Source organism: Carassius gibelio, chromosome A5 (assembly GCF_023724105.1).
Source record: "Carassius gibelio isolate Cgi1373 ecotype wild population from Czech Republic chromosome A5, carGib1.2-hapl.c, whole genome shotgun sequence".
NCBI lineage: Eukaryota > Metazoa > Chordata > Actinopteri > Cypriniformes > Cyprinidae > Carassius > Carassius gibelio.
Genome location: NC_068375.1, coordinates 22,957,753 through 22,980,825, shown reverse-complemented (window position 1 = coordinate 22,980,825; position 23,073 = coordinate 22,957,753). Strand labels below are relative to the sequence as shown.

At 37.5% G+C, this 23,073-nt stretch overlaps 2 protein-coding genes across 3 annotated transcripts; one reads left to right on the top strand and one right to left on the bottom strand.

The window, feature by feature from the left end:
- The first annotated feature begins 2,122 nt into the window (after window positions 1-2,122).
- Window positions 2,123-17,149, top strand: LOC128004178 (zinc finger protein ubi-d4). Of its 2 annotated transcripts, XM_052592579.1 has the most exons (12): window positions 2,123-2,263; window positions 5,450-5,610; window positions 6,930-7,037; window positions 7,248-7,426; window positions 7,539-7,631; window positions 9,111-9,192; window positions 9,818-9,859; window positions 12,240-12,377; window positions 12,789-12,920; window positions 13,011-13,123; window positions 13,337-13,418; window positions 14,304-17,149. In XM_052592579.1, the coding sequence occupies exons 1-12, from the start codon at window positions 2,232-2,234 to the stop codon at window positions 14,384-14,386; spliced, it is 1,245 nt and encodes a 414-aa protein (XP_052448539.1). In that variant the 5' UTR covers window positions 2,123-2,231; the 3' UTR covers window positions 14,387-17,149. The 2 variants fall into 2 exon arrangements, with proteins under 2 accessions (XP_052448539.1, XP_052448540.1); XM_052592580.1 differs by lacking the exon at window positions 9,818-9,859.
- Window positions 17,150-17,284: 135 nt separating this feature from the next.
- Window positions 17,285-19,588, bottom strand: LOC128004162 (muscarinic acetylcholine receptor M1-like). The gene has a single exon (XM_052592578.1). The coding sequence runs from the start codon at window positions 19,397-19,399 to the stop codon at window positions 17,870-17,872; it is 1,530 nt and encodes a 509-aa protein (XP_052448538.1). The 5' UTR covers window positions 19,400-19,588; the 3' UTR covers window positions 17,285-17,869.
- Between the last annotated feature and the right edge of the window lie 3,485 nt (window positions 19,589-23,073).

Sequence of the window (23,073 nt, the reverse complement as noted above, 5' to 3'; positions counted from 1 at the left end):
AAAATGTTTAATGAACATAATTCTCTTGCTAAGCATTATGGGGATGTTCTCTGAATTATATAAGCAATGTTTTTAAAGTATTAAAGTCCTTAAACAAACATTCTATTAATGTTACTGGAAGAATGTTGGTTCATAACTTTGAAAGAACCTTGCCAGAACGTTCCGAGAATGTTCCCTGGTAGCTGGGACAATGGTGAGTAAATGAAGACAGAATGTTCACTTCTAGTTTAACTATCCTTTGATCAGACCTAATATGATCAGACCTAATCAGTGTTTCCAGTAGAAACTGTCCTGTTGATTTTAGCTTAGCGTTCCTTTCTCTGTCCTCACTCCCATACTAACAGAATGTAACAGATAATCACCACCCAGGCAGTATCTGAAAACACGCACACATATCCAAACATTTCCATGGAATATGCTGAAAGTGCTTTGAGGAAGGGAGGACACCGAAAAGTATTCACCATGCACTCCAACACTTCAGTGAGACCTTTGTGTGTGGCTACTATTCACAACCTGTCACTTAAACACAGAAAAGAACAGATGAAGAGGTTTAAAAATGGGCTACAAGAGAAAAGTGTGTGTGGATATAGTTTCCCCTTTCAAATAATAACAGCCACATAATAATAATAATAATAAAAAGAATGCCGTGTCTGGGTTCAGCTGAGAACAATTTCCACAACATGACATTAAATCTAGGCGTAATCAGATTGTATTTTTGATAGCCTTTTCTATATGTTCTGCAGACCTTTTCAGCTCAAAAACTAAAGCTAGCTGCTGAGCTCCCAGACCAGCATATCAATCAGAGAACCAGATAATATCCATTGCAGGACGAAGAAGGGGTCGAGATATACTAGAATTGGGTGATTTCTGGCAATTCTTGTGTTTTGTACCTCACTTCTACAAATGTGATTTATGTTTAATAAGCTTTATCCGTATATTTAAACTGAACTCATCGCTGACCTCCGTTGTGACACTGACCATTGAGCGAAACAGCTGCTGAGACGTCATGGTTTCGACAGATTAGACACTAGCGCCACCTCTTGTCTATTCGTGAACAGCAAAAAATTAAGAGTTTATAAATATATATATATATTTTTACTTAATTTTGGCTGTTTGCGAGTGAGTGTTTATTATACAAAAATAACTTTGTCAATATAGTTAAGTAAACAACTTATAATTAGGCTAATAGTTGGCTATCTATCATGTTTCAGTGTAGCGATCTATGCAGGCTAGCAAACATTAAGAGTGTTAACGATATAAACTGGAGGATAATTTTTTTTTCAACATGATAAACTGATTAAGAATTTGGTCTGTAAAATGTCGAAAATGGTTTCATCAAAAGTAGTCCATATGACTCGTGCACATATTACAAATATTCTGAAGGCATATCTGTGTGATAAATTGACGGAAATTGCATTCGTTGTTTTGCCTAATTTACTTTGGATACGATTCGAACTGTTGTGTTCATCCTAACTCACTGACTCAACTTCAACAATGATTAATGATTTAAACTTAAATCTGAAAAATAAAAATAAAAAACGCTTCAGAAGATGTATCTTATAGCGCATGACATTAATTGTTTGAACCATACACTGTAAAAAATAATAATAATAATAATAACTATATATATATATATATATATATATATATATATATATATATATATATATATATATATATATAAGCAGCCAGTACATTATTTAAACGTTCTCTTTTTGTGCTCCACAAAAAGACAAAACAGTCGTAAAGTTTTAGAAAGACCGCAAATCTATTCTGTTCGACCGGTTTAAGGTTTTTTTTTTTATTATTATTATTTTTTTTTTATACTGTCTATGGTTTTATGCTGCGTCTATTTGACCATGAAAAGCTTGGCCTTCAAGCTCTCGCCTGCTGAACTCAGGGTTGCCAGGTTTTCACAACCAAACCGCCCAATCACAACTCAAACCTAGCGCAATCGCACTTCGAGGGGGTCCATCGTTATAATACACGTGTGTTTTGGCGGGGTTCGTCTGGTAAACTTCGCATTCAAGTGACTAAATATCACATTATTTGGGTCGTTTTTCAACCCGCGGACATGAAAAACAACCTGCGGCAACAATATTAAAGTATCGCCATTAGGCAGGAAAACCGCGGACTTGGCAACGCAGGCCCCTGGCCCCGTGACCTTAGTCTAAGGTCCTTTCTTTTGCGCAAGCGCAGAACACCCGCAGTGAGCACAGCGTTGAGCCAAGATGGCGGCGGTAGTGGAGAATGTTGTCAAGCTGTGAGTGTTTTTCATCCTTATTTTAGTACATATTATATTTCCGTGTTGAACTTTGATATGTAACTTTGAAGTAATAATACAACGTGCTGTGTTTTAGTATAAATTGCTTAAAGAGATGTAAAGACACGTGTTTGACAAGGTTACTCGAGCTCTGGTGAAGTTAGCTGTACTAGCAGCTGCCGTGAATGATTCAGTTTAGCTTCCGTCTTTCAGCATGATCGAGGAGCAAAGCATGTAGAAGGCATTTCTGTTCCTCTAATGAGTGTGTTTATATCAGTGGTATCAAAAGGTGTTCAAATGTTTGTTTTTGGTTGTTTGTCAGTGCTTTTGTTGCTTGGTTATTCTGCTCAGTTCAGCTGTGGAAGCAGCAGATGTCAGTTTTATCAGACTCCTGTCACATATCCTGAAGCTGGTTACATTAATCTGACGCATGTTTTCATGTTATTAACTAAATCGTTTGCCTGAAAGTTATTTCCATTAATAACCAATGAGACATATAATCATTTAATTTATATGAACTTGCCTAGTTCTTTATCTGTTCCTGCAACATCAGGGAAACTAAACCTGAAAGTACTTCTGGTGCCAATTGAGCTGTTAATTGTCTGTATGCTTTCATTTACATAACATAAATATATTTTCAGGAAGGAGCTTTTAGAGGAAGGGCAGTGAGATGGTAAAATGGTTAGTTATTACACTCAAACAGTTTCTGACCTGAGTTAGACAGCCTTGGTATCTCTCGGAAACACAGTTCCTTGTTCAGCCCTCAGTTTTTATCTGACTGATGAGTTGGGGACATTGTAGCCAAATCCACAACATTCAGAGAAGAGAACAGAAAAGAGGATTTGCACATCAAAACACACACAAAAAAATTGTGTTCTGTCACCATAAGGATTCAAGTCTATTAAATGAATCTATCAAGCAGTTTCAGTGAAGTTGTATGTGATTGGAACTAATAAAACACCATCCAGTCGCATACTTAAACATCTTATACAATTTGTAGCATTAATTTTGCAATATCAAACACTTTTACTGTTCCTTGGAAGTCCTCTTTACACCTGTTTTTAACATCTGTCTTAGTGATGCGATCTCAAGTTGTCGAGAGTCAGAAGGGTTTCTGTTTCCACCTACTTTAATAGGTGTCTCCTGTGACCACTTGTGATGTTTGTGATATTTCTAGGGTGATATCTTTTTTTAATTTTTTTTTCTGAACCAGTCAAGGTCAACACAATCATTCAGTCACATGTAAATAAAAGTTCAGAAATTGCTTTGGGTGGATGCTATCTATCAGGCACTTTTATTTTAGTTTTGTTAACAAATTAACTGGTTATTATTTAATATTTTGAAATAGAGTTGAGTTTTTTTTTAGTTTTAGAATGTTTAGTCAACTATAAACAATGCTGCTAACAGGATGTGCTATACCAGGATTAAAGTGACCCTATAATGCAATTTTTAAGGTTTCTGATATTGTTTTGGGAGTCTCCTTCTTTAGGTTTACATGCATTCAAGGTCAAACAACACTTATTTTCTCAAAATATGTATCGATTATCACCTCATTTTCCAGCAATTCTCAAATGATTAGTCCGAAGCAGTCATAGTGCTGTATTTGAAATGCTCGCTAGAAAATATGAACATCTATTATTATTATTATACTAAAAGGTTGTGATTCAGTAGCCCTAGCTGGTCCAAATAAACAGGATACTGATCCATCTTTCAAGAGCAAGAGTTTTGTGAATCCTGCGTTGAACTCCCAGAGATGACTTTTGACTTAACAACTTTGCAGATCGCTTGCATTCACATTCAGCTACATTACACTGCATGAAAGGCGAAATTCAAAATGGCATAAAAGGGCCACTTTAAGGTGTAGGGTTACTATTTATGTTAGCATTGTGTAGGCAATCAGTGTTGTGACTGGTTCTGTTTGTACCACATGTTAATGTGATCATTAACTGCCTTTTTTGTGTTTGTGTTGTTCCCTTAGGGCCACTTATAATGTTATCAAGATTTTTACATCAAACATCATACTTTTATTTATGTTTAAAGCCTACATCTTCCACAGATGGACATTGCTGTGATTTAGGTTAAAAACTAAACCGGAAGTGATGTAGAAGCAGGTGTTGATCATCTTCTGCAGAGGCAAGGTTTAGCCACACTATTGACATAAAGTGGCAGATTCCACAACCTGTCACTTTGGTTTCATTTAAGCTGTTTAAGACTAACAAGAAAGTTTGAGTTCTGAAACTTACAGGATGTTTAGTACAATGACATCTTATGTCGAAAAGGAATTTAGATTTCTGTTTGTGACTCTTTTAAGATCGGCCACGGCTGAAAGTAAAAAAAAAAAAAAAAAAGCACATTCACAGCAATCATGGCTGTTTACGCTTGTGCATTTGTGGTTATTTTACAGCGCGGCTCATCTGATACAGAGTTAGTCTTAATGTTTGACAGGTGAGTAGGTAGTTATTTGCTGTTGTCTGGAAGTAATCATGGTGCATTTGTGTCTACACCTGTTCAGTGTGGTCACATTTCTGACTACCTCTGAATATGGTTTGAAACAGGACCCCATTTACACTTGGATTTAGATCGGTCCATAAAGTGGATCTTAATAGCAGGTGTTCATGATGTGGTCAGAGTGTCTGGTTTGTTGAATGTGCTTTCCATTTAACCAGGAGTCTTTTAAAGCTGCAGCTCTGTTTATTTTGGCGTCTTGGAGGCGGACGATCATCGCAGAGATGTTTTGTTGTCTGGACTCTAAACCCCTCAGAGCTATTGGTTCTAACACAGCAAAGCTTTAAGCTTTTGTTTCACCCTCTGTGACATCAACGCCCGTCTGTGCTCTAATCTCATGGGCTTTAGCTAGCCTGGGCTCTCTCCGGGCCTCTTAGAGGTTGCCAGGGTGATGGGCGGCAGAGGCATCTGCTAAGTGGCTGGAGTGAGAGAGTCACAATGACTGCGCTGCATGCCTGCAAGACCTCCTGCTGCATACAAACAGACACGGGTGGCTAAGCTGAACTGGGTTGAGCTGCTTTCAGGGAGGCAGTGGTAGGGTGTGTGTTGACACACTATCGCTGGTCGCTGACAAAAATGGCTTCTTTAGACTCTGTGTGAGTTTCAGAAAGCACCTCTTGTAGAACTTAGTTTTGATTCAGGCTGTTGCATTTATTGAAGGCCTTGTTTCTCTGTCTGTAGGCTGGGTGAGCAGTATTACAGGGACGCTATGGAGCAGTGTCACAACTATAATGCCCGTTTGTGCGCAGAGAGGAGCGTGAGGATGCCCTTCCTCGACTCTCAGACAGGTGTCGCCCAGAGCAACTGCTACTTCTGGATGGAGAAACGGCACAGAGGACCAGGTGGGACACTCACTCACAGTAATGGGTTTACAGTAGGGCTACACGATTTATCGAATTCGATTGTCATGCGCATTTGGTTAGTAAAGCCAGTTCTGTAATCTGCAGTAAATCATCATCACCTGTTTTCAGGTGGAGCAGCATTTACTACAAAGAGCAGTAGTTCACTGACAAGTTACGCAAAAAAATTGCAGATGGTTTTATTGCATTATTATGAAATTAAAGAAATAGTTTGCTATAATGACAGCTGTTTGCATAGCTTCTCAGTGAACTATGGCTCTGTGTAGTAAATGTTGTTCCATCTGAGAGCACTGAGCTGACACACAAATTAGTTCAAACCAATACAATTGTTGTCAAAATACCATAGTTAGTTGATACCAATACAACTTTTAACTATATTATTTTTCTATGCAAATATCTAAATACACAACTGTGCAGTTAGGTTTCTTCAAGCATCTTGGAGTTGCCACAGTTTTTCTACATTTAGTCTGTCTTAGTTATTCCAGACGGACTCTATAATGGTGAGATCAGATCTCTGTGTGGAGCACTGGCTGTTGTCAGACTCTGTGTCCATACAAATATCTCACTGGATTATTACGATTAATGGCAAAAGGAATGTTTGGATCTATATATATTATGGAAACTTATATTTTCCACTGACACACTACAGCAAAAGCTTAAAACCATTTTGTTGGTAAGAGCCCTAGTTCACTGACAAGCTAGGCTTAATCACGTTCTAAATCGATTGATTGTCGGCTATTGTCGGTGTAGTGAATGCCGCTCAATGCTGACGAATGGTGCTGTACACCAAAGTGTGAAATGATTGACCGCCTTCTGCTAATTCAGACCTACACATTAGGTGGTGCTGACCAACAACCTCAGATATTTATCTTCCGCTGCTCAATACGCAGCATTAAATTAATATAAAGTTTGGTTCTACACCAGAAACACAAACTATGTATAATGCTTTAAAGAAATGATATGCAATGGCAGGAGATATGATCACATGATTGACAGATCTGCACGTGCTCGGACTCATAACACTTGCACACATGGAGGAATATGGACCGTATTCTTCAGATCACAATGAACAGAAATGATATTCTGTATAAAGGACATGGGATGAAACCACTCATCTAACCACTTGTGATGTAATCTCAAATCTGATTGGATGGAATAATTGGGCCTGTTTTGAATAGTCCCAAAGGGATCTATTGTTTTGTTTCAAAACCATCATTGCGCCAAATTTTCGCATTCCGTGTGAAAAGGCCTTAAGATTTTGACTTACTGTATGTATCTTTTTCATGCCTCTCCCCACAAAGGTGTTGCCCCAGGTCAGTTGTACACATATCCAGCACGACGCTGGAGAAAGAAGCGGAGACCTAACCCTCCAGAGGACCCTTGTCTAGTCTTCTCTTCTCTAAAGCCCGGTAAACAGCCACTCACTTCCTTGCTGTAATAAAAGTATGTTATTTGAGGCAGTTTTTATGTAATTCCCTGTATGCCATTCATAGATTTGTGTTCACATTTGTTTCATTTTCCTGTAATTAAGTTTTAATTTAAATTGTATGTTTTGATGACATTTCTATCCATCTCTGTGCATTTGCATGTGGATGTGAATGTGCATATATTCGTTTCAGAGCTGGATCTGGGGCTTAAGAAGGAGGTTTTCTCCAGTGATGGCAGCAGCTTAGAGGCTCTTCTGAAGGGAGAGCCAATAGAAAAAAGATCTGGATTGGAGCTCCGCACAGGGGAGGAGGAGCCCAGCTCTACTGAGTACTCTACCGGAGGACTAAACCCCAGCAGCAGGATCCGTAAAGTACTGAGAAAAACACTTATGATTTTGATAGAAGGTGTCACTGTTGTTGTTTTTAAATCTCACCTTGCTTAGTTATTCTGTCTGACTGGCTTTCAACCTTTTGTCTGTGTAGAAAATTTTAGAGCCAGATGATTTTCTAGATGATCTGGACGATGAAGATTATGAAGAAGAGACTCCAAAGAGACGGGGAAAAGGCAAGGGAAAGGTGAAGTCTAATTTTCACGTCCTGCATCATATTGTTTAAATAGCAGATGTGTTTGTGCTTATGGGCGTGCTTGTCTGAAAAAGAGGTGTGTTCAGGCGCATTGTTGGTTCATTTCTATTTTATAGCAACTGAAATAGACTGTGCCATTGCCCTACTGAAACCTGGTCTAAAGTAGGGCTGTACAATTAATCGAAATCATAATAAAATCACGATTTGAGCGTGCACAATTTTTAAATGACTTTATATGAAGATTTTTCGCAGCCCAAACCTCCCGCAGTATGCTATCCGTCACAATCAGAAAGTAGCTGCGGGAACAGAACAGACCGGGCATATGCCTTCGTAACGCCAGGTTCACGTACTCCGCCTGTGCTGCGTATTTTTTCCGCACCCATGTTAATGGGTCAGAGCATTCACACTGCACACGGTGAAAGATGTGAACAGAAAAGGTTAGAAATAGAAAGGTGCGAGAAGAGTTCAGATCTAGCACATGAGCATAGAGACATTTGTGAGTGCATAAGACACAGTTTGAGCGAGAGGAGAGACACGTTTTAAGTGTCTGAGCGCACGCATCTGGTTTTGTGTGAGAGCAAAGGAGATTCGCGCTTGCGCATTATATTAATGTGCCTTCGTGCTACAGTAATCCGCTCTCAACATAATCGATGGCGATCGCTGAATTAGGAAAACAAAGATATATTTGAGTTTGTATTACTGTACTGTAATGAACTAGAATCACAATGCTGAAAAGCATTTTCAGAAACAGCGTTTGGATTTGAAATCCAAATAATGGATAAATGTTGTTTGTGGTAAACAGATGCGGATCAGGAGTGGACTGCAAACGCGTCCTGTGTGAAAGCGAAAGTCCATGATGCTGCTGCACCGCACACACATACTGTACTATACGCACCGAGTATGTGTGAACCTGGCACAACAAATCTATTTCAACACCAGAGGCACCGCTACAATGAGCTGAAAATTGCAAAATTGATCAAGGAAATATTTTTTTGTTATTTAAAGAGTGCATTGGTAATATGCGCCTATAGGAGGGTGAACAATGTGCATACACTGCTTATTACACACACAGGGATGTGCAGCAGCACACAAACATGCCACCTATTAAAAATTAGAGGATTATTATTTAAAAGATTATTATTTTGCCCCGTAGGTGGTCTGTTCGCTAGCTGTAACCTTGTGCATGAGCAGAACCTTTCCTCTCTGCAGAAGCGTTCAGTCTTTGCTTCTGCCATAAAGGAATAGGGAATCTGCCATGGGCGAGCACAGCCGGCTTTTAAAGAGAATGGGAGATATTACACCCAGAACACACCCATTGCTCATTAAGAGAATAGGGACAACCCTTTTAGCCGACCATTTTTACAGTTCGGACACGCCCTAAGTACACTTGCGCCATGTGTGCTTTAAACCATGCCCTTAGACACCAAAACACCTCTAAAAGGTTACATTTATGATAACATGGTTTCACAGGGTCGTGGTGTCAGCAGTGCTAGGAAGAAGTTGGAAGCTGCAGCTGCTTTGGAGGATCAGGACAGACCGTACGCCTGTGACAGTGAGTCATATACAGCATTCAGGGAAACCACATGACCTCTCTGATCTCATCTGGAGATCGACTTCTCTTTGCTATAAATAGGCCGAGCTATACTGTAACACATCCAGTCACAATCAAAGATCTGTCACCCCTTCTCAGCATAGCTGGTCACCATGAGCTTCACCACATGAAAGCTTGCAAATAGTTCCAAACATTATCATTTTTCCAGGTTTTACTCATTTGACACACTTAACTTAAGAATATTTAGTTTTTGTAAGCTCTTTGTCTATTCATGAATGCCAGAAGTTCAAAAAAACAAAAAATGTAAGAATCTTTAAAAAAAAAAGCATTCTCTTTTATATGCTGTATGCTGTAATTTACAGGTCCCACATATAGTCTGATTAAACTAGTAATCTTAATTGTTTAAACCAGAGGACAGTTTGTACTTAATGTCCTTTTGGTCTCAGGTTTCATGTTGTTGTTTCATAGTCCTGGATCTCTCTTCTCTGCCTTTGTGTCTTTGCCTTAAATGTGTCATGATAATGTGATGCAGATGTTTTTATGAGTTTATTTCTCCTGATTCTTGTTGTCAGTCTGTGAGTCTATCTTTCTTTCTCTCCTTTTCTTTCTCTTTTCTCTCTTTCAGACACTTTCAAACAAAAGCATATTTCAAAATCTTCTGAAAGAGGTATATTGCGCTCTTTCTCTCTCTCCATCTAGTTCTCCTTTCCTCATTCTCTTCTCCTTCCCCACTCGCTCATGTCTTGGTTTTCCTCTTTCTCTTCATTTTTTGTGCATTGCAAACATGATTTGTGCCTGACAAGAATGCACTGAACTTTTATTTGAAACTAGGGTTATTGATGGCTACATTTTACACATTCATCTAAGGAAAACTGCCTGAACAGTGTTAAGTCTGACAGCTGCTTCGCAGGAAGACATCTTTCCACAGAATTCATTTCTTTTTTTCCTAAAAAACTTTACTGCCTCTGGGCAATGTGAAATGTTCAGACACGTTCAAGCAGGTTGTTGGTGGCAGCTTGGCTTAATATTACTTCCCAGACGGAGGTACTGTGATCATGAACCGTTTGAAAAGATCTTTATACTTACAGCTGTCTGTTTCTAACGGTTTGCTCACGTTTCATATGAATCTGTATCAGCAGGGACCTGCTGATAAAATATTATTTGATTAGATTATTATTATTATTAGATATTTTTTATTTATAAGAGAAATCTCTTACACTCACCAAGACTGCATTTATTTGAATAAGAAAGAAAAAAAACAGTAACTTTATCTCAACTAATAGTTACAATTAAAATAATTTTCTATTTTAAAGTTTTAAAATATGATTTTGTAGTTTACAGAGTCACGTGATTTTTCAGAAATCATTCTAGTATGCTGATTTGGTGCTTAAAGAAACATTTAATTTTATTATCAGTGTTTATATCAACAATAGAAATCTTTTGTAATGTAAAAACCTTTACTGTCACATTTGATCAGTTTAATGCGACTAAAAGTATTACTTTCTTTCAAAAAGAATACCGTAATACTGAACACACTTTTGAACAGTTGTGTATATCAATGTCTAGGTCCCAATAAATCAATATTTCATATTGTTTTAGTATGGAGTTAATCAGCTAATAATAATTGTATTCATTTCACGTTCATCTGTATTAGGCTTTGTCCAATTATATTCTTAGCATACAAGTGATTCTACTGGACATTTCTCCTTGTACACTTTCTCTGATTGATGGTCGGTCTCCTTTTTCCACAAAAACAACTGTGAGAAACATTTATCTTAATTAGATATTCTTGTCAAAAAATAGTTAAATACTTTAAAATTTATATATATATATATATAGTTTTTAATGTTAATAGCGTCTCTTTATCTCCCTCTGTTATTCACCTCTCTTCGTGCTTCATTACCTGCTCTGTGTTGTCTCTCTGTAACACTCTCGTTTCCCAGTTTTTGTTCTGCTGCTTGTAATACTCATCCTTCTCTTCACCTCCAGGTCGCTTCGTTTTTCTCATTCCTTTTCTGATTAGAGTGAAATAGTTACTTTACTCCCATTTCCCGAATGTGTGATACTTCTGGTATTAAAGTGCCCCTTTTATGCCATTTCTAAAATGACCTTTCATGCAGTCCGTAAAGTAGCTGTATGTGAATGCAAAGTTATAAAAACAAATGTACACGATAAAGTTATTATCTCACAAAAGAAAGAATCGATTCTGAACAGCCTGAATGTGTCGTTGGTAATACATTTGCATAATGGCCGCTATGTTCTAAGCGTATCGTTTCTGACACGTACTGTAAGCCGTAGATCAATCACAACAGACTCGGCCATCTGACCAAGAGTAGGCTCCCGGAAAGGAGGGGTTTAGAGAGACTGAATCTTAGAACTGCTTCGAACAAATCATTTGGAAATTGCTTTGAAAAAGAGTTAATTTTAAATGCATATTTTGGGAAAACAAAAGTTGTTTGACATTGAATGCATGTAAACCTATTGTAGGAGACTCCCAAAACAATATTAGGATCCTTAAAATGGCATAATAGGGTCACTTTAATGGGATAGTTCACTCAAAAGTGAAAGTTGTGTCATCATGCACTTAGCATCATGTTCTGACCAAATAACTTTCTAGTGTCAAATGTGAAAGTTATCTAACGATGACCAAGCTGCTCTTGTTCATATAGTGAAATTGGCCAGCTATTGTTGGTCACTCACTATTTGCTTTCACTATATTTAAAAAAAGGGCACTTGGTTCTATGCAAGCAAATAAGTCATACCATTTTTGAACGACATGGCTGATGTTCTTTTTGTGGTGAACTATTGCTTTTAAGTAAGTGGAACATATTGGGCGATCTTATTAGCAAGCATATTAACATTTGTCATGCTGTTGAAGAATGAGATTTAATAGCATCAGGAGAGCCAGGAACGGTGGAATGACCTCTCGTGCATGAGTGCTTTTAGTGTGAAGCAGCAGTGCCCCATGTGCTGAAGTACAGATCATGTTTCAGTGCTAAATGACAATTACAGGTGCTTCTAACTTGTCATTGTACTCTTGTGTGTAGTCTGTGGGAAGCGCTATAAGAACAGGCCTGGTCTCAGTTATCATTACGCCCACTCTCACTTGGCTGAGGAGGAGGGGGAGGAGAAAGATGAGATGGACATGCGCGAACCCACTCCACCCCGACAAGACGAACCGAAGAGTAAGCTATTAATCATCCTCCTTGTTGCAAGGACTCTGGTAGCCAAATGAACAGAGGCCATTTAACTGTCACTTTGAGTGGCGTGAAATCTTTTACAGTGTCTTGGCAATAAAACTAAAAATACATTTCTTATAAACTAACTGTCTGGCACAGTGTCATTCACATAAGTATTGACAGTATGGCTTTATTATGGCTTAGCCTGTTTTCTAAAGAAGCATCCTAAATGAAACCTCATAAGTGGCCAATTTGTAATGCTCGACGTAGGCAGAATCTCACAGGATCTTAAAATGTCATCAGTGTATTAGTTTTAAACCTGTCTCAGCTTCTAGGGGCAGCGTTGGATTCTGTCATTTTCATTGAACTATAATTGAACCTAGGTGTTTTCTGTTCTTTTTTTTGTCTTTCGACCAGCTCCTAAGAAGGGCCCAGACGGTTTGGCTCTGCCAAACAACTACTGTGATTTTTGTTTGGGAGATTCTAACCTGAACCAGAAAACCGGCCAATCAGAAGAGCTTGTGTCTTGTTCAGACTGTGGCCGTTCTGGTAAAACAGCCACACACTCACACATTCACCTGCTTACCTTCTTTGGATTTTTCTTGACCAAATTATCATTGACTGATTCTCTGTTCTCAGGTCACCCCTCGTGTCTGCAGTTCACTCCAGTGATGATGGCTGCTGTGAAAACCTATCGCTGGCAGTGCATTGAGTGCAAGTGCTGCAACATATGTGGAACCTCAGAAAATGATGTAAGTTTGTTTACCACTATCTAGCAATAAAGGCATATCAGCTGCCTTAATCTCTTAAGCACAAGGTACTGTTTGTTTTCTTAAACAATGTTTAAGTAAAAAAAAAAAAGTATATATATTACTTAACCTCCTAAATGAAAACTAGTCCTGTTCCCCCACGGTTCATTATGCATCCCTCTTTGGATGCTCTGCGTCTCATCTGCTTTGCCACAGGAGCAGCTGTTGTTCTGTGATGACTGTGACCGAGGTTACCACATGTACTGCCTCTCGCCCCCCATGTCTGAACCTCCTGAAGGTAAAGCAGCACACAGTAATACACACACCACTGTTAAAGTTTTGGTGTCAGATTATTATTAGTTTTTTTTTTAGCTAAATTAAATGGATAAAAAAAAGACCAAATACATAGTTACAAAATAATTGATTCAAGTTCCTTTGAATTGGGTCCTGAAGAAAATGTATCAGGTTACTTGAGAAACATGAAGCAACTCAACTCTTTTTGTTGAGTTGCTTTTTCTGTGTTTCTTCAGCTCCAAATCAGCATGTTAGAAAGACTGGAGTTACGGCTGCAGAAAATCCAGCTTTGCGGTCCCAATAATAAATTACATTTTAAATAAATACATACATAAAAATAAAACTTTTAATTTAAATTGTAATTTTTCACAATATTCTTGTATTTACTGTATTCATGCAGCCTTGGTGAGTAAAAAAATCTTACCAACCCCAAAATTTAACAATAACCTATGCTTATTGAAAGACATAGAATTGACTTAAGGCTGGAATATACTGTAAGATTTTTGCCCTAAATAGCTAAACTTTTGCTAGTTTTAGAAAGCTAGAGCGAGATTTCTGAAAATCATGTATTGTGCGGTGATCACAGACTTTTTTTTTTTAGCCTCAGCCTACAAATCGATCCAGTCGGAGATTAAACACGTTAGATTAGAACACACTGTTTTCATCTGTCATGTGTCTCCTACAGAGCAGGCATGATTGTCTGCGTTAGTGCGTCGTGTTTGAAAAGGATTGAAAGTTTGGTAATGTGTCATCCGTCAGTGTAGTATTTTCCAACTTGTATATATTGCTAAATCACACATTTGTTTCGAGGTTCCATTTAAAGAAAAATTTGAATAAGATATAAGTGTGTTATAATAAATTAATAACTGTATTATTTAATTCTTTACAGGAAGTTGGAGTTGTCATTTGTGTTTGGCCCTCCTGAAGGAGAAGGCATCCATATACCAAAATCAGAATGCACCGCCATCGTGAAGGCCTTTTTGAAAAGACAAACCCTCTTTCTCATAGTTCCCTCCAGGATTTGTTTGTTCAATTTAAGCAAACAAATCTGTTCAAAGAGAAGCTGTAGAGGAACAGAAAAGAGATGACCACCTCGCCCAGGCCCGCAGACACAAATGGAGGGAGAGAAAGAGAGCGGGATTAAGGATCAAGTGTGCCCTCCTCCTCTTAATTCTTTCACATCTCAGCAGGTTTGATCTCAGTATGACTGTTACACAGTTCCAGGTTTCAAACTACCCCTGCTCTTTGTTTTCAACTATTAGCCCCCCCACAACTAACACAGTTCTTCCATAGCAAATGTCAAAGCCAGTCCGAAACACTCTTGACCCTTACAGCAGCACAGACCTGGAGGACGTCACTATGAGAAAATTATGACTCTGTTTTTGAGTTCCTGCTCATAAAAGACCTGATATTTCCACCCGTTTCTGCAGACACTGTTTAACAGAAAACAAATAATAAACCACGGCCTATATCAGCCAAAACTAATATAGCATACTCCGCCATATCCAAAATACTCTGTACTGACACTATTCTTATCATGGAGAGAAATAGTTGAGACCAATCAGCATGCCAATGCTTGTTCATAATAAGCGAAATAGAAAAGAAACGATAATGTGTTTTTGTATATTTATATATTTGTATAGCATATAAAGGTGTGTTGTATTTAAGATCTTAAACAATAGAAATGGCTCGTTCTTATGACGGGAGTTGCTTGGGCAGTTTTTTTTCATAATGATAGCACCTACATATGCCACTGAAGCACAGAGTCTAGCAGGCAGTGTGTGCGCTTTTACTAATTCATGGGTTAATGCTGCAGGTAAAGGCAGTGATTTTGAATTATATTTTTATATGATTCATTTTTGTGCTTTTATTTGTCATTAGGATGTTCAGAAATCAGTTTAAATTGAGTGAAAGATGGTTGTTTAAGATGTCCGCTAAATGAGGAATAGGATTGAAAGAGAGGACTAAAAAATAAAAAATCTAGTTTACAAGAATTATAATAATTGCTGGCAATTAATTGAGACCGAACAATGTATTGCAGACTACTCTGAGATCAGTTTAAAACGGTAAATTGTTCAAAGTAATTCTGAAGGATTTGCTGGAGAGTACATGATAGATTCGTATAGTCTAAGGAAATTCATAAACAGAAGCTTCAATGCCATAATCGTCCTGTTTACTGTGATGACGTTTCATTGATTACAGTCATACATAGGTGTGCATTCTTTTATCAAATGGAAATTCATCAAATCAAATTGCCAGCTTGTGTAGGATATTGAGCAAAAGTCCTTCTGGCCCTCAAAAACTGAAAGGTCTCTCTCTAGATGTGTACTATGTCAAATAAGTGTTACAGTTTTTCGGAGAATAAATAAATAAATTCAGCAATACCCAGAAACCACCCTTGAGGAATAGAGATGTCATAATGACTGTGTCATCATAACCATGGTTGGTTAGCCAGTAGGGATTTGACCTGATCTCACAAGAACATGCCCATCCTTGCAAAACAATTTGCAGTTTACATGTTGTTTATTGCTGTATATAATTCATCAAATTAATAAGTTTTATTTCATAAAGCACAAGTTGATTTCAAAATGCACTTACATTTTTTTTCATTTTTGGATTTTTAGTTGAATGAAAGAGTTTTTTGGCCTATATATTTCATCATAGAGGATTAATAAAAAATAAATTAATAAAGAAAAAGTCTAAAAATCGTAAAAATCGAATTCTCATGAACCCAGTCTCGCGTCTCTTATCATCAGATGTTGCCATTTAACTTTATTTTTTTTATTTTTTTTTAAGAAAACTGGAAAAAAAATTTCTTCCTTTTAAAGTGATAATTAACACACATAAAATTCTTGTCATTTACTCACAATCCGGTAAAACTTTCCTCTGTGGAACCTGAAACGTCTGGTCTTGGTCACCATTTACTCCCTTTAATTAGGAATTGAATTATGGTTGTGAAGACAGAGAGCTTTGCGAGCAAGATTAAGTGACCCAGTGCTAAATCCAGTACAACACAGATGTGAAGTGTGGTATTTGTTAAATTTGCCAAAACTTAGTTTGACTTCCTAGAGCGAGCTGAGGCAGATATACAGCCTGCTTCAAATGTTCCCCTATTTTCCTGTCTTCTATTGCCATTTATCTCCACAATCCAGCCAAAACTTCCTTTGTTTAAAGAATAAATCTGGAGCACTGCATGCAGTTGGCTCATTTAACCCTGTTCTTTGTAAATGTATACTGAAAGAAGAAATGAATCGACCTGAGACGAGTTCTGTGTACTCTGTAAGTCTTCAGTTTCTAAATAACTCAGACCTCCATAAACGTTTAAGGCTTGTATCAGATACTGAAACATTAATTATTGCTCATGGCATTCATAACATGTACAGGATCTTATCAATGTTTTATTTTTCATTTTCAGTTTAGTTACTGCATGTTTACCTTACATGGTCATTTATAGATAACACACAACATTTAGCTTGCACTCGCTCTGTTGTACTCTCACAGTACCAGCATGGTAAAGGATTATGGGAAATTTGATCATTTAGCTTCATGGTATCAGCCAACAAACTATTATTAAAATAATTAGAAAATATAACTAGTTTACTTTTCCTGAATCTTTCTAAAAAACTACACAGTTTATCTAGAGATAAAGTGGCCATTTATTTTAATTTTTTCTTTCTTTTTTGGTGTATGGTACACTTTTCTTTTCCCCAAGAAAAATAAAGCTCTCAAACCTTATGTTGTGTTCATCACTTCTTGGTAACGTTTGCTGTGTACATTTACATTCAGTGGGTACAAACCCCTTTTAATTTACTGAAATTAGGAGTGTCCATTGATTAAATTACACAACAAAAATAATTAAAATTTAAATTAGAATTTCAGACGTTGGGGGGTGAACAAACATATCTTGATGTTTGGTTTGAGCTTATTTTAAAGCTTGTTTTAAACCATTTCAAGTCATCTTCAGGTCCGTGTGGGCCCCCGGTCCCTTGATTGAGGGCCACTACTCTAATAATATATTTCTGCTTTTTACAAAATTTATATTCCTTGCAATTTTGAAAGTACTATTGAATAAGTAGGTTTAATATGACAACAGAAGATTTATTTCAATATTGTTGTCAACTGGCTGCTAAATGTTTTCCTGTACTCATTCCGTCTATACATAAGACAATTTCAAATAACAATAATTTCAAATGATATGGATTTAAACAAAGTACTACTCCAACTTTTGATGTAGCCAAAGACCGAGAGACTAAAAGGCTAAGTAACTTCTCATCAGTGTCTGACAAGATTCAGAATCAAGCCGTTTCGCGCAGTGACAGTGTAATGTGTAAAAGCAGAGGCACAAAAATGTATTCATACAAATATAAAAGTAAATGCTGATTAAGTCATATTCAGTGTTTTTGCCTAGGAAAACAAAAGTGTCAATTAAAAGCACCCTTGCTGTAGAATGACAAATCATAAAGTGAAAGATTTCATGTTACTACAAGCTGTATTCTGCCTCACAGAGGAATGGCGATTCAAGCTGTTTGTTTCCCATTTTCGTTTCTCTCCTCGGCGACAAAGTAGCAGTGCCTTGAAGGTGACCCGGAAAGACTCGTTGCAGAGGGCATAGCACATGGGGTTGATGGTGCTGTTTACATAACACAGCCAGTATCCCAGCTGCCAGAGCTTTTCAGGCACACAGTATGAAATGGAAGCCAAAACTATGATGTTGTATGGCGTCCACGTGAGGATGAAAGCCAACAAGATGGCACTTAGTGTCCGGGCTGCCTTTTTCTCTTTAATTATCATATTAATGCGATGTTTAGCTCTGAGCTGGTGGCAAATGCTGTTGTCTGATTTTTGGGGTGGTTTTAAGTGGGACTGTCTGCTGGGATGCTGAGCTGATGAGAACTCTCCCACACCCTTGGTATCCTCTGATCCACTTTGGACTTCCTTCAACTCGATCGCAGTTGGACTGGATGAAGGTGCTCTTGCCTTGATGTTCTGCTCATGTTCCTCGTCTGTGGAAGAGGACAAGGCGCTATCATCCTCATCTTCAATGTTCCAGCTGCTGTTGCAGTAAGACTCCTTGTAACTCTCATGAGCTGATTTGCTTGGTCCCTTTCTGGATTTTTTGTCCTTTGAGCGACTAGGGTTGCTCTTGGTACTGGTTTGGTGCACTGATTGTTTGTCTAACCCATGCAGAATATCTCTAGTGTTTTTCACAGATCCCACTAAACCAGTGAGTCCTTTCGCCCTGTTCTCGATTTCCCAATAAATTCGCCAGTACAGAATAATCATGATCGTGACCGGTAGGTAGAACGCAGCGATTGCAGTGCCATATGTAAGAGGAGGAACCTTCAAGAACGGGATGGAACAGGCCTGGGCTTCAGCCCCAGATGGTCGTCCCACCACATAAGGCCAAAACAAGATAGCGGGTCCCCATAGCACAAACGATACCACCCAGGCCAGAGCGATCAATGCAGCTGCTGTCTTCGGGGTCCGCTTTGTTCGATAAGTCAGCGGCCGTGTGACTGAGAAGTATCTGTCAAAGCTTATGACCAGCAGGTTCATGACAGAGGCGTTGCTCGCTACATAGTCAAGTGTCAACCACAGATCACAAGCTAGATGTCCCAGTGTCCAGCGGCCCATGATTATGTATGCAGTATATAGGTTCATTGACACCGTACCCAAGATCAGGTCTGCTACCGCCAGACTCAGAAGATAGTAGTTACTGATGGTCTGTAGCTGACTGTTGACTCGGACGGAGATGAGCACCAAGGAGTTGCCCAGTATGGTAATAAGAGAAAGAGGCCCAGTCACAAGCACAATCAGGACCACCTCCCATACCTGATGACCCCCGAGAGGATGCGTGGTAAGGTTTGCTGCTTGTGAGATGCAAGTGTGGTTCATGTTCTCGGGCTGACACAACATCAGATCCTTGAAGGGCCAAATGCATTCTTCAGGGGAAAACCAGAAAGTGTCTCTTGCATTACTGACCATGAACACTAGGGGTGCTCTGTGTTCAGATGAGAAAGACAGGAAGGCAAGTTAAAGAATTTTAAGCACCTTCAGGAAATTATTATTTTTTTTTTTTAAATGAAGACTGTTTGATAGCACTATAATTTGATTACGTATGTAATTAAAAAAGTTGTACTCTTTACCAGTGAGCTTTCTATCAGTAGAAAAAACTTTTTATTATACTATGCTGTTTATATATTTATATATATATATATATATATATATATATATATATATATATATAATTTACTTTTTTTAATTTATTCATCAAAAAATCCTGAAAAAAGTATCACCAGTTCCAAAAAATATTCAGGAGTTTCATAAATGGTTTCCAACATTTATATTTTTAAAAAATCATCATATTAGACTGATTTCTGAAGGATCCTGAGGCACTGAAGACTAGTGAACTAGTGTAAATGCTGATAAAAGTTCAGCATTGCATCACAGGAATAAATTATATTTTAAAGTATATTAAAAAGAGAAATTTTTAAACTGCTTTAATATTTCACAATATTACGTCCCCCCTCCCCTGCATTTTGTGATCAAATAAAGCGTCTTGATGAGCAGAAGAAACTTCTTTAAAAACATTTAAAATCTTACTGATCCCAAACTTTTGAACAGCAGTGCATCTGATATGATTTATGGGATGTATTTTAATAACAGGAATAATTTTGATAATTTTCAGGCATTTCATTTAACATCATTTTGCAATGCACAATAAGAAAATATAAAAAAATCTCAAACGGTTTCTGTCTCATGTTCACATGGACAGTGCAATGATACGGACTATATCTGAATTTAAACTAAATAATTCTAGTTAAAATAATTTTATTGTGCAAATGATAATTGTTCAGTCTTTACATTTATTTGTTTTCAGTTTCTAAAACGTTTTTTAAATAGTTATTTGTCATGTTCTTTCTCTCTCTCTCTTTTTATTTTATTTAATTTAATTATTTTTTTTTTTTGCCTTTTCCAGTTTAAAATTTGGATTAGGACTTACGAAGATTCAGTCAGTTTAATGGTGCATGGTCAATTGGTGTATAAATTTCCAAGTTAAATGTAAATGTGTACCATTAACACAGAAGTGCAATTCATCCATTTCTTTGTGGATTCTCTAATCATCTTTTTATAGTCATACTATAGACAATTTGCTGGGTGCATGACTTTCCCAAGATGCAAATACAGCAAACCTTTATTAGAAAATGCTAATTTACAGGCTATGACCCGAGTATGTGTTTAACCTGAAAATCTCCAGAAAATCTTAACATAATTCAATTTAAATAGCAGTGGCACATGAAATAACAATATAAGTAGTTGACCGCATCATTAACATAATAAGTGTATTAATAAATGGACACTTACCTTTTTGGTAACCGCTCTTACAACTGATGTTGCCTTTAAATGGTACATTTGAGGTCACAAGATGTATATTTATCCAATTTTTCCATTTGTCCTGTGTAGGATGAAGCATGATTATCCCTGATTCCACTGGGAATACTTTGATCATCACCAGTACTCAAACAATAGCTGCTTCCATGGATGTGTTTGACTTGTAATAGAAAATAATTGTAGTAGTTCATCATAAGATGGTAGCCCACTGGCTCCTCCACCTCGTCTGGCGAGAGGTGACAATGTGTCCTCTTCTGGCTGGAGGACCTGAGCTGCAGCAGCGGAAATAGGCGACTGTCATAATATGTGTAAATACTGAATGAGATTCATACTCGAAGCCCCGGTGACGATGTGCAGACACCTCTCTTCATGTTTACCTCAAATGAGCTCTGAGCGCTGATGGGCTGGCGACCATTCACCCTCACTTATAAACAAGAATATGGTGTATTACAACAATTGTGAGCCACACTGTTTTTCTCTTTCTATTTATATATTTTATTATAATAACCTGGGATTCCTCTCAGTGATGGTTTAACACATGTAAACCGTGAGGTTTGCATTTCGAGTTTGTGAGGTAGCTGTATGATACACAAACAGATTTAAAGAGAAGCCGCATAACACAAGAATGATACAATTCTTTACTTCAACAGTCTAAAAGGTTTCATTTTGAGATATTTTATCAGTCGGTAAGTCGTGTAGTCATTTGAAGATGCGTTTTGTTTCATTAATGTAGTTTAAGACATTTGGTTTTAAGGATTTTGAATCTAAATCTACTCATTTGGACCGAATTGTGTCATAAACTGATACAGCTGAGAGGAAAATTGTGCATTAAACCCCCCAAATAGTCTACTGTATAAGCTTGTTTTATGTAAAACAAATTTGCAATTCAGTTTTTCATTTTCCACCCATAGTTGGGTGTGACAATTAGACTACATCCATTAATATTAATAACACCTCTCTTTCTCACACCAAGTCACTTCTGCAGTACTGTTGTAGCAGAATCCCATTTCAATCCCATTTCTTTAAAATTTAGGACAGGTATCCTTTTGTAACTCTTCACCAATCCAACCTAAAATGAGTATGAAGTGTTACTTCCTCCTTGCAGTTTCCTGGCCATGTAAGGGTGAGATTTTGATTCGTTTGTGGAACATGGGAGCAAAAGAGAAAGAGGTGAGAAATGTTGTAAATAAATGTATGCGTAGGATGTCTGTGGTTTGTCTGTTAAAACAGGCTTGACAGTTGTGAGGCTGGTCACGCAAAACCCCAAGGAAAGATTTTATAGTGTTTCCTTTAGTTTTTAATAGGTTGTCACTTGTACAATGCCCATTGCAGGGGTAAAAACTGTTTAGGAACAGTAGATGGATGCCATGATATAGGCAGGCACTGCTATGTGTAGTCTACTGTGCTATATAGGCTAACCGAGACTTCCCTTCACACTTGTATAGTGTTGCGCTCTCGTTGGTCTGATTGTTGTCCTCATAAGTCACTTTGGATAAAAGCATCTGCTAAATGATTAAATGTAAATAGCCTAAATGTTCTGATCCATGTATACAGAACTATAAGCCAATAAGTAAGTCACAAATCGTTGTGTGTGTATTCTGGGAAGCTCAAATAAATAGTCAGCAAACGTTTACTGTATGCAGGGATCTATGGACCATCGTGTTTTATTGTACTGTACAGCAGAGGGCGCCCGACTGTTTCTCAACACATACATCCCAGATGACTCTTTTGATAGTTTTGCGTCTCCTTTTTAGCTTGATATGTATATACTACAGTAATCAATGCAGTAAACCATCAATTCCCCTCTACGTTTTAACGGATCGTTTTAGTTCTTTGGATATTCTGAGCACTTCAGGGGCTGGACTGAAAATGGGAAAGCATCTGAGAAAATAATTATTTTGTGGGATGTGATTTTTTGTTATATAAATATAACAAAAAATATAAGGGTATATATAGTAAATGAATGTTCACAAATGAAATTAAACATTAATTAAACAACCGACTAATTACAAATTTATACAAAATAATAAAAGAATTAGAACTGACAGGTGACATAAGCTGCATAAAGTTACTCAAAATTAAACAAAACTAAACAACCATAAGTGCAAATGAAAATATTAAAATAAACATAAAATGCACGGAATTGCAACAAGTTTTATTAGAATAATGTGTTACATCTCAAGACTAATAAAATGACTAAGGGCTATAAACAAGCATTAATACTCATCCATGCGTGCTGGGTCAAGTAGAAGAAGAAATGAAAAACT